At 38.7% G+C, this 11,973-nt stretch overlaps 1 protein-coding gene and 1 long non-coding RNA gene across 2 annotated transcripts; one reads left to right on the top strand and one right to left on the bottom strand.

Moving 5' to 3' along the window:
- The first annotated feature begins 366 nt into the window (after positions 1-366).
- On the top strand, positions 367-2,966 carry LOC122057453. The gene is made up of 2 exons (XR_006133531.1): positions 367-854; positions 1,035-2,966. It is a non-coding gene; the product is annotated as an uncharacterized LOC122057453 (long non-coding RNA).
- A 4,397-nt stretch (positions 2,967-7,363) lies between these two features.
- Positions 7,364-8,400, bottom strand: LOC122057633. The gene is made up of 2 exons (XM_042619804.1): positions 8,185-8,400; positions 7,364-8,081 (listed from the first exon to the last, which is right to left on the bottom strand). The coding sequence occupies exons 1-2, from the start codon at positions 8,315-8,317 to the stop codon at positions 7,660-7,662; spliced, it is 555 nt and encodes a 184-aa protein (XP_042475738.1). The 5' UTR covers positions 8,318-8,400; the 3' UTR covers positions 7,364-7,659.
- Positions 8,401-11,973: the final 3,573 nt, after the last annotated feature.

Raw genomic sequence — 11,973 nt, 5'->3', positions numbered from 1 at the left:
GTGCAGGAATTCAAGTGCGGGGAGTTGGGTCACTTACTGTCTAGAATCGAAAGGTACAAATCCCCTCCAATTAGATAGGTACGCAATGCACGAACATGTGGGGTCATCTCTATCCCTTCGGTAATACGCAGCCACGAGCCAAAACCCAGTCGTACTTTCGATCTACGATCCGAGGTCAGTCACAATAGTTCAAATTAGATCGGATTAGGGCACGGGTGTAACACTTATTGATGGAGTTTTCGATATCACAACCATCTGAATTGGGTTGGAGACAAAATCCTGAAGAAGGGATTATGATTTAAAAAAATTATTCAACTCTTAAGTTCATCACTTTTATTGGATTGAATAAATGATGAATATGTGCCTTGCAAATAAATAGGGATGGTGGCAAGCTATGACTAGATAATTTAAAAAAAAAAATTGGGGTTTGTTTTCGTGGAAATCGTCGCCAGCGATCTTCATATTAGGATCAAAATGAGAATCGTTGTTCCTCTTCATATGTGAATCAAGGTTCTCCTCAATGGCCACATCAAGGTTTTTCCTCTGGTAAGTCCACCTCTTCCCAGGGCTCTATCTTAGGGCCACCACCAGTTTCTGGTAACTCCTTTCAGAGTCGCAGCATTCTTGCTGCCAGATCTATAGTCAACATGGTCATGTGGCCTCTTGTTGCCCTCAACGAATCAACCATGCATTTCTTAGTATATCTTGCTCCACCACTCATAGTAATTTTCCTTCTTCTTCTTCCTGGTTGTTAGATTTAGGGTCTAATAATCACGTAACTGCAGATATGAGCAATCTTGCTCTTACTTCTCCCTTCTGTGGCTCTGAGCAACTCGTGGTTGGAAACGGTCAAGGTCTGTCCATTACTCACTCTGGATCTACATCTCTTTCTCCTCTCTCTGGCTGTTCTTTCTCTCTTTCAAATGTTCTCTGTGTTCCACAGATACATCGCAATCTCATTTCCATTAAAAAATTTTGTGTTGAAAATAACACTTACTTTGAGTTTCATTCTTCTTTTTTTTTTTCTAATAAAGGATAAGATGACAGGGGAGATCCGTTACAAAGGTTAGAGTAATAACGAGTTATATGAGCTTCCCAACTCTCACTGTTCAAATCCCTCCTCCCACACGGCCATCTATGCTCCTATAGATGATTGGCATCATCGATTGGGCCACCCAGCCATCAAGATAGTTCGTCATATTGTTGATAAGTTTGCTTTACCTGTATCTAGTACTACTTCTTCTGATTGTGATGCATGTCATTGTGCAAAAAGTAATCGTTTACCTTTCTCTGTATCTTCTAGTATTAGTTCTTCTGCTTTTAAACTTTTACATTGTGATGTTTGGGGTCCTACTCCCTTAGTCTCTGTTGACAATTTCAGATACTATGTCGTTGTCATTGATGACTATAGCAAGTATATCATATTGCATAAATCTGATGTTCTGTTTGTTTTCACTCGTTTTAAGCTTCTTGTTGAAAATTATTTCTCTTGTTCCATAAAAAGTGTGCAAACCGGTGGTGGGGGGAGAATTTGAAAAGTTGGAATCCTTCCTCGCTTCAAATGGAATTTCTCGCTGTGTATCTTGTGCACACACTTAGGCCCAGAATGGGGCTGCCGAGCGTAAGCATAGGCATATTGTCGAAACAGGTCTAGCCTTGCTCTTTCACTCTCACAATCTAGCCACGTATTGGACTTATGCCTTCTCTGCTGCCATCTATCTGATAAATAGGATGCCTATCTCTGTTTTAGGTGATCCCAATCCTTTTCAGCATCTGTTTCACACCAAGCCTGACTATTTGTTTTTGAGAACTTTTGGTTGTCTTTGTTATCCTTGGTTGCGCCCATATACCTTCATCTCGACCTTGTGTGTTCCTTGGCTACTCTTTAACTCATAAGGGATACAAGTGTTTGGATACTTCCTCTAATCGCTTATATGTTTCTCGCCATGTCTCCTTTGTTGAGTCTATATTTCCTTTTTCAAATGTTCCCTCTTCATTGTCCTCTGCTTCTTCTATGGTTGAGTCTTGGTGCTCTGCTCCTCTAGGTGTTTATCTCAATCTTCCTCCTCTGGCCCATCTTCTTCTTGTTAGGCCTCCCCTCAAATAACTCCTACCTCTGCTCCTATTACTGGTGAGCCCATCACAGTGCTGCCTTGCTCAAATGGGTCTCCTATTCCAGTGTGTCCTTCCTCTCCGGTTGCTGTACTTGAGCCCCTTGTGGCAGTTCCTCAAGCACCTACTTATCATATGCTCACCAGGTCTCGGACTGGTGCTCCCCGGCATCCTCCATCTCGACTGACTTATACTACAACAAGGCATCCACTTTCTGGTCCTATTGAGCCTACTTGCTATACACAGGCTGCTAAATCACCAGAATAGAGAGCTGCAATGAGTGAAGAGTTTAATGCTCTACTCAAAAATAGTACTTGGTCTCTTGTTCCTCCCTCCCCCTCTCAAAATGTGGTAGGCTGCAAGTGGGTGTTTACCATTGAATGATATAAGGCGAGATTGGTTGCTAAAGGCTTCCACCAACGACCTGGAGTTGATTTCACCGAGACCTTCAGTTCGGTGATTAAACCCACAACCATTCGGTTGGTTCTATCTCTTGCTTTTACCAATCAATGGGTTGTTCGTCAATTAGATGTGCAAAATACCTTTTTGCATGGGGATCTACTGGAAACTGTACATATGGTTCAGCCACCGGGCTTTGTTGATATGGTGCATCCTGACTATGTGTGTCTTCTCAAGAAATCATTATATGGTCTTAAGCAAGCACCTCGTGCTTGGAATATCAGGCTAAGTACCTCTCCTATCTCAGGGATTTGTTGCATCCAAAACCGACTCATCACTTTTTATATATTGCAAGCAAGCTACTGTCATCTACTTCCTTATCTATGTTGATGACTTACTTGTCACTGGAAATGACTCAAAGTTAATTCAGAATCTCCTTACAGTTCTTGCTGCTACTTTTGCTCTCAAAGATCTTAGTGATCTTCACTATTTCCTTGGGATAGAGGTTACTTGATCACCTGCTGGTCCATTCATGTGTCAACGTCAGTATGTTATAGACCTTCTTCAAAATTTTGGTATGGAAAATGCTAAGCCTATTTCAACCCCAATGGCTGCTGGAACTCCTCTCACTCTTACTTCTTGTTCACCACTTTTGGATGGCACTGAGTATTGTCGTATAGTTGGTGCCTTGCAATACCTTATAATGACCAGATCTGACATTGGCTTTGCTGTCAATAAGGTTGCACAGTTCATGCATCAGCCTACTGACTTACATTGGACTGCTGTGAAACGAATTCTACGATACTTGAAATCCCCTATTAATGAAGGAATATTGTTCAGTCCTACCTCTGCTGTTTGCTTATTGGCATTTTTAGATGTGGACTGGGCTGGATGCCCAGATGATATGTTGTTTTTCTTGGAAACCATTTGATCTCTTGGTCTTCTAAGAAACAACGAACGGTTTCTAGGTCCTCAACAGAGGCTGAGTATCGGGCTGTCGCCGCTGTTGCTACTGAATTAGTTTGGCAGCACTTATTACTTGGTGAACTTGGTATATTTCTCTACTAGTGATTTTGTGTGACAACATAGGAGCAATTTACCTTTCAGCGAATCCGGTGTTTCATGCTTGAATGAAACACATTGAAATGGACTTTCATTTTATTTGTGATTTGGTAAGTTCTCATCAGCTGCAGGTTCGCTTTGTCCCTACTATGGATCAACTTGCTGATCACCAAGGGTTTGTCTTGTGTTCGTTTTTCATTTCTGAAAGGCAAGCTCACTGTTGGTTCTCCCCCCGTGAGCTTGAGGGGGCCTGTACAAGCATAGCATAGCATCACAAGTGGTTGGGTCTGCCACGTGTCTTTGTGTATTGTTGATCTTGTTAGATGTCCCTCAGTGTATTATATATATGTTACACATTAATAAAATCTGTAATGAATTCAGTTTCTACAGATCCAACCCGATCGATCTAATGAGATAGAAATCAATGGAAGATTCACGTATGGTATAATGTTCCTATGGAAGGGAAACACTAGGCCTTTATGTAGCGGTTTGCCTCACTACCCTTCATTCTAAACTCACCCAAAAAATCAACCCTTACTGTTAAGGGCAGTAGTCCAAGGGTAACAATTCATCCAAATATAATTATGAAAAACATTGGGTTCGTACACCACCAAGCATCCATGCAATGGCTCATCTTAAAACAAAATATGTTCCAAAACATTCCCACAACTTAAATCACATTATTTGTTAGAACTGCAAATAAAAAAAGAGCAAATCTATATAAAATGGTTTTTAGAATTTATGTTAGTTCCACTCACCCTGCCTTCGCCTAGAACAATAATCCCGTTAACGTTCAAAATAAATCAACAACCACCTATACATACACAATCAATCTCAGTACCTTGCCCATGATGAACCTACATCGGTTAAACTCCCCCTAAAAGTATCCTACAGTATTTTGTCAAAATTTTGCCCATAGGTTCATCTGCAATAGCCTAGGAAAAATAAGGTTTTATCGACTTAGAAATCACTTATGATAACCAAATTTTGCGAGTGTCTGAATTACCCTTTGATTATATTATCCACCAAAGATTAGAATCAAATTCCAAAATTTCATACTTATTTTATGCAACTCAAATCAACTGCACGGATTCTACAAAAATTATGCTCATTGAAAATAAATTATGGTTTCAATTTACCAATGCATGTACTTGTATTGAAACTTAAAGAGTTTATTTTGACAAGAATATTCTCAAACTTAAACTCATATTAGCAAAATAAACTCAGATTAGAACTACCTATTTGATATAGTTCTCTTCTTCTTCTTATGGTTTCTCTATTTTGGGAAGGGAGAGTTTGGTGCCTGGATTTGCTGCACGTACGTTCATTTGGACGTACATGTGAGGATCCAACACATATCCCACTTTCTACAATTACAAAAGTGTGAAGAGGGGTGTATACGGAAGCAAAACTGACAAGTTTTGGATGCCCACACATATCCAGGTGAACGTACATGTAGCGGATCCAAATTCAAGATCGACTCTCCTCTCCTTTTTTTCTCCTTCCCGCAACTCTCTCTTTCTCTCTCTCTCTCAAAAGCACTTTCTTTTTTCGTTCTCCTTATTTTTATCTAACTCTTAATCTCACTGTCTTCTATCGTCTTCTATTCAATCTCCTAATTTATCGCGTGTGCTTCATGCAACTCTTCCTTCCTTTCTTTCTTTCTTTCTTTCTTTCATTTTTTTTTTTTTTTTTTGGTGGGGGGGGGGGTGCGGTGTGTAGTTAACAAATAGAGCCCACAAACTAATTTAAACTAAAACAAAATTAATTAATCTACTTCAAAGCTCATAGTGAGACATAAATCTTAGTCCTCTTAATCAACTAAAGTCTTAACCACTAAGCTAGAAGCTCACTTGTTTATTAAGTCCACGATTTATAGATGATGCAACTAGAAAAACATCGGTTTATGCTATCAAAGATAAATCTGATGTGTTTGACATTTTCAAGAAGGGGAAACCTCTTGTAGAAACTAAAATAGAACAAAGTTAAAGATCTCAAGACTGACAATGGTGGAGAGTACCAAGGAATATTGTGCACTCAATGGAATCAAAAGATTGAAAATAGTCCCAAAGACACATCATAACAAAATGGTATCGTAAAGAATAAACAGAGCCGTCCTGGAATGTGCAAGGAGCATGATGATACATTATGGATTTCCATTATAATTTTGGGCAGCAACTGTTGGCACAACAATTTTTCTGATAAATTTGAGTCCATATAGTGCTTTAGATGGAGGGATTCCATAGGAGATTTGGATAAGAAAACATGTGAATTATTCTTTTTTGAGAATTTTTGGTTGCGTTGCTTATGCTTATGTTGATTAGGAAAGTAGGAGAAAACTTAATCCTAAAACTTTTAATAAGAATTTATTAGATATGGTGGTGAAGAAATTGGTTATTATTTATGGGACTATAAATATAACAAAATCATCAGGAGCAAATATATTATATTAATGAAAATTGCATGTACAAACATAGGCAATAACAAAGTGGAAAATATAAAACAATTTTTTTTGAAGTACCTAGTGTGCAAGGAATTCCAAAAACACTGCATAATGAGTCTAGAAATTCAGATGATGAGTTTGCAAGCAGTTATGGTGAGAATCTTCAAGAACAAGAATAAGAAAATCATATTCTAAGATGATCTGAAAGCATTATTAGACCTCCTAATAGATATTCTCCTTCTCTAAATTATATTTTGTATATTGATTCTGATGAGTCAAAATGTTCTAAGAAGCAATGCAACATAACTTTATAATCAAGAGGGAGCAAGTCATGAATGAAGAGTTGGCCTCATTGAAGCAAAACAAAACTTAGAATTTGATAAAGTTGCCAGCTGGAAAGAGATAATAATACAACAAACGAGTATCCATAGTGAAAAAATGAAGCTCGGGAAGAAAAAGGTACAAAGAAAAGCCTATAACAGGTATTGATCATATGGGGCATTTGGGCAGTCTTGGTAAGTATCTTACTGTACATCGTGCGCTGTTGACTGCTGTCATTGTTGCAACAAGCTTGCCAGTTCTGAGTGGACTCCATAATGTTTAGTGAGGTGTCAGGGCCTTATAAGTAGTTGTAAGATGTACAGAGCCCTGGGCATCACAAGGGTAATTCAATGGCTGGCGTCACCGCAAGGGCAGTTTGGTCTGTTTAAAGGTTTGTTGATATGACAAAGCCATATGGCATATCAGAGTTTAGGTAGACCATTTTACACTCCTTTATTTGGTCTGTTTAAAGGTCAAATATATAACAATCTCACAATGCCAAGACCTTCATATTGTAAATTTCAGATTATTGATTCTGATGCCCAACACGCATTGAACAGCAGGAAGTTTTTTTCTAAAATGAAAGCATCAAGGGAATTTTTTTTTACATTAAATAAGGGATAAAGAACGCTACCTTATTATTATAGAAAATAACTTAACACAGCATGGCATGGAATGACCGTACTGTTTCCACCCACTGTGTATTAAAGATGTTCTCATGAGTTGATGCCTAACATGCGCATACACCAACATGGATAACATTCTTTTTCCTATTAAATAATGATTTATGAGTACAAAAAATAGAATCTACTATTCCACTTCCCATTGTTCACCCATCTCCTCTTCTCTTATCGCTTTTTTTTTTTTTTTCTTTCTTTTTAACACAGAACGACACAATGATTTATACCACAATTATGTCTTTTATCAACAATTATATGATAAATGAAACAAATTTTCATATACTCTCGGCCTAAAGGGAAACTGTTAAAGTAGATGGCATCTTATGAAAAAAAAAAAAAAGGTATCTTTGGTGAACATCTTAATTAACAAAATAAAGCCGATTCTTCTCTAAGTACATAAGAACATCAGAAACATTGAAGTAGTTATCTAGTGCACAGAATTTCCACCCTGTAGCCAAAGATCGATCTACGCAATCAAAAGCCTAACCTACAAAAGTGACCAGAAAGACAAGTTCCCTCACGAAATCAACCCTTCTAAGTTCTAATTAAAATACACATACACTGACACATATCTCTAGGAAAGTAGAGACTACATGACCTTATTATGGTCTCCACATACATGGGGCATCCTTCAGTTAGCACTCAAGGAATTCCTATTATTGGAAAGAAAGGAAGATAATAACTTGATGGTACAAGGCCCAACGCAGGCGGCAGAGGTAAATCGATTGTTTTGGACGGTCCAAAATTCATTGAGATCGTCCGAGTCCTCACATCGAACGGTGAAGACTGGTTCATCTTGGCTTTTGCGTTTGAAGAGCATGAAGTGAAGAAGGCTAAGGGTGTAGCTATGGTGTAAGAGTTACTGTCATGGGCTTCCACAATATGAGAGACTATGTTCTTTTTGTAGGAGCATAGCTGCTTGGGCCCACCAAGGAGCTTGGCAAGGCATTTGGTTGAAGATTTAGAAGAGCCCCAAGGAAGCTTGGTTTTAAAGTGGCCATTATCGTCTGTTACTGCCATCACCAGTTTCTTCGCTCTTTCACATCCCACCAAAACCCTAATCCCTGAATCAGAAACAATATAATAAAGAAAAAAAGTAGTGAGCTCTCATTCAGAGTTACTGAGAAGTGTAGCTAATTCAAGAAAAAGAGGAGTAGCTGAACAAACCAGAGAGCTTTGTTTTGTGAAAGCAATCAAGGCAAGAGATGGAGCCATTCAGTAGAGCTTGGCCTGATGAAGGCTCGACATGAGAGAGTGCCAATGAGAAAAGAAGCGCTGTAATCGCCCAAGAAAGTGCCATTGTTGAGTACCGATGGAAACTAAGCAAAAGAACACCCAAAAGGTGATGACACTGTGGAGAGAGGATGCGGAGAACACCGTATAAATAATGAAAAAGGGATAATAACCAATGAGACCATCATTAATGAACGGAGGCCAACCTTTGGGTGAGTAGTTGGTGTGTGCAAAAATAACATTTATGTCTAGTGTTCCCACCATCACACACATTCCTTGTTTTCATAGACATAGCAATTAAAACAAGGGCTGCCTCTGTGCCGCTCCTTTCGAATTTGGATCAGGTTCACATACGAACATCTTTGGTCTATAGATTTGAAATGTATTAAACGAAGAGAAAGAAAGTGGATTCCAAATCAATGAATCAAGGATGTACAAGATTATTGTCGTACGTGAACATGCTGATCCAATCTCCTCCTATCTCGAATTCAGATCAGGTTCATCCTGTCTCTCCTTTCCCCTTTATTGAAAATAGAGGTTGTGTAGAGTGTGGGCAATGCGAGATGAACAGTTTCTTCCTCCCATTAATTAATTAGTCTTCATTTACCAAAAATATAAAATTAATTAGTCTCCACTCTATTGTGTAAGTTTTGATATATATATATATATATATATTTTCTTTCTTTCTTTTTATGGTTGGTGGCAATTCAATTGTTAATGGAAAATTATGAGATCACTAGAATCTTCATAGAATCCGTTCACCATAAACCTTAAACATGAACCTAAGATCTCAACCTCCATCTCCATTAAATAACTATGAATGGAGAACCTTAAAAGAGTAAACTATTAAGCCATAAATGCGAACCTAAAATAAAAGCATTCCCTTCAAATGGATAGTCCTTGTGAATGAAACTTAAAGCAGTGACACTGTTCACTAAAAAAAGATGTAAAAATTATCTGCAGTCGTTACACCAGTGTAGTGAGCATCAGGTGGCTGAGAGCCCTTGGGGCGTTTGTCCAAATGCTCTCAGCCGTTCGATGCTCACCGCACCCCACTGCTCATTGCAGATGATGTGGACTCCCCAAAAAGAGGAAGAAAGTTGAAATCCCCATCTCATGTCTAGGTAAATAATTCCAGGCTGGGTGATAATTAGATTTTCTATTTAAATATAGGGAAAGAGTTTCCTATAGGCAGCATGGCCCCTAAGCCAACGCGGGCAAAAGCATCAACAGTGAAAAGATTTCTACTTTTCATGGGGGTGGGGCGGTCTTTTCACCTCTCTTGTGTTTGGTGGCCACGTTGCCTTTAAGGCTTCTTTTTCCCTTAAATATATATGAATAAGTTGCATCAAGGAATGGATCTATAGGCCTGTTTGATTTTACAAAAAACAGGGGCATGTTTGATAATGTTTCTATTCCACAAGAATAATTATGAGTCAGAAACATTTACACTAAGGTAGGGATCTAAGGGCCTATTTCATAACGTTTTTAATTCCACAAGAATATTTTTTGAGTTAGAATTATTTTTTGTTTCTGTTTTAAGTGAGTATTTGTACGTTAAAATATGTTCGATAGCATAGAAAAACACTTCTCTTTTCTTCTCCTCTCCTCTCTCTTCTTCCATTTCATTGTCAGTGTTGCTTAAAACATGGATAAATAAATTAGCTGGTCAAGAGCAAAATATTTCCTAATCACATCCGAACTAGTATGTGATCGCGGGAGCCTTAATTTGAGGTCCAACTCTAGTTCTTCTTGTAGCACTAGCTACAATAGAAAACAAAGCTTTGACCGGATGGCTCGGTGGAAGAACATTGTGTTGTTTTATGGTTGTCCTTGTTGGCAACTCGGCCACGTGGCGGTGATGACGTGGTCAGTTTGGGTGCCGTGGATAAAAATGATGACATGGCAGTGTCCAGTATCACCGATGAGATAACAGAGCAGCTTGGTATGCATGGAGTGGTTTAGTACATCATTAATAGGTGGTGCGGGTTTCTGGGTCAAAACTGGCAAAATTGGCCTATTTATGCTCGGGGGCATTTTCGGTAATGGAAATGACATTTTTGGAAGATTGGTTCTTCATGAAAAAGATAGATTGTAATTTACCTAGTCCAGTGCATTTGATTTCATCACATTCTAATACCGTATGAAGAAGTTACGGCATTTGTGGCAGTCGAGGGCAGTTTTGACATTGAAGATGAATTTTTTAAAGGAAGTGTTCTACATGTAACAATACGAAAAAAGTACAATCTTTCCAATGGTTCTAATTTCATCGCGTTCCGATTCCGTATGAGAAAGATACATCATTGGAAAGGTGTAGGGGCATTTTGGTCTTTTTACATGGATGATTCAAATGATTGAGTCTTCTGAAAAGTCGTAGAGCATCCAGTTACGATTCCAAAGCACTTCATTTCATCTGGATCGGATATCGTATGAAAAAGTTATAAGTGTTTCCGTAAAGTCGGTTCCAAAATCCAAACTGAAAATCCATTGGTTGCTCTCGGTGTTGGGTGGATTTTTTGGAATTTATTTTTGAAATTTGAAGGGCTTTTGTGTAATTTGAAGATTTTGAAGGTCTGAGTTGTAAGGAGTCTTTAAGCACTGAAACATATGGAGGCAGGGGCTTGATTGTAATAAAGAGGAGTAAAGGAAGTGAAATGAATGGTCAAGATTCGACCACGTAGGCTTGATGCCCATCCAAAGGCTGCTGAGATTTTGGTGTGATATGGACCAGATAGATGCTTACGCGTAGGATATGATTGGTTAGGTGCATAATTCTTGATGCACTGGCACTACACCTTATCACATTATGTTAGTGCATTTCGCGCATGTATAGAAGATATAAAGAATATTCCAATCTTAATGATCTCATGAAATCATATTAAAGCCAACATGGAGGATTCAGATCCAACGGTCAATAAGATTTTTCACTTTTGTGACTGGGAGACAAGCTCCCTTAAAATCCGAAAAATCAATCAATCATAGATCGACAACACTTCTGACGAAGTCAGCGCCTACGTCATGATGATGTCATCGAGATTCAAATTTAATGGTTTAGATCTATTGTCCGTTGGTTTAATCCGACGGTTCATATTACAAGATCTTTTATATGAGATCTACGATCAGATTTCGCCCCTGTTGCGTGCGCCGCTGGTGTAGCCTACGCCACCCCTACGAAGATTCCATTTCAGGCTATCTCATTGCTCCAACTTCAAATGGTCATATCTCCCTCATTTTAACTCGGATTTGGGTGAACCAAGTTGCAGCTTCTTCGTTTTTTCAAGCCCTACACCATGGAAGCAAGAAAAATGGATTTTGAGTGAAATAAGGCTACGGTTTTGGTAGGAGAAGCTTCCCCCTCTTTGTTGGTCCTTGAATGAACATACATTCTTGATGATAAATGTTCTTAGGCCATTAAAGGAGGTAAAAGAGGTGGTTGAAGTGTGTTAATGGTACATTAACTCAAATCCAAGGAAGAAGAGAATAAAGCAAGGATGTGTTTGCTTTGAAGAGCAAGAAGCCAAGGAGAGAGAAGGTATGAGCACCAAACTTGTCAGTACAAGTTTCCAGTCATCCCAGGCAATCGGTTGTGAGATTCTCTAACCTTTGATTTTACATTAAATGTATGTATGTATGTTAGGGTTAGTTGTGGATGAATGTATACATGCTAGGTTAGTTGTGGATGAACTGTAAGCATACTAACTAGTTGTGGATGCATATGCTAGG

The sequence above is a fragment of the Macadamia integrifolia genome, chromosome 12 (genome assembly GCF_013358625.1).
Source record: "Macadamia integrifolia cultivar HAES 741 chromosome 12, SCU_Mint_v3, whole genome shotgun sequence".
Lineage (NCBI taxonomy): Eukaryota > Viridiplantae > Streptophyta > Magnoliopsida > Proteales > Proteaceae > Macadamia > Macadamia integrifolia.
This window is presented reverse-complemented; position numbering and strand designations above follow the sequence as displayed.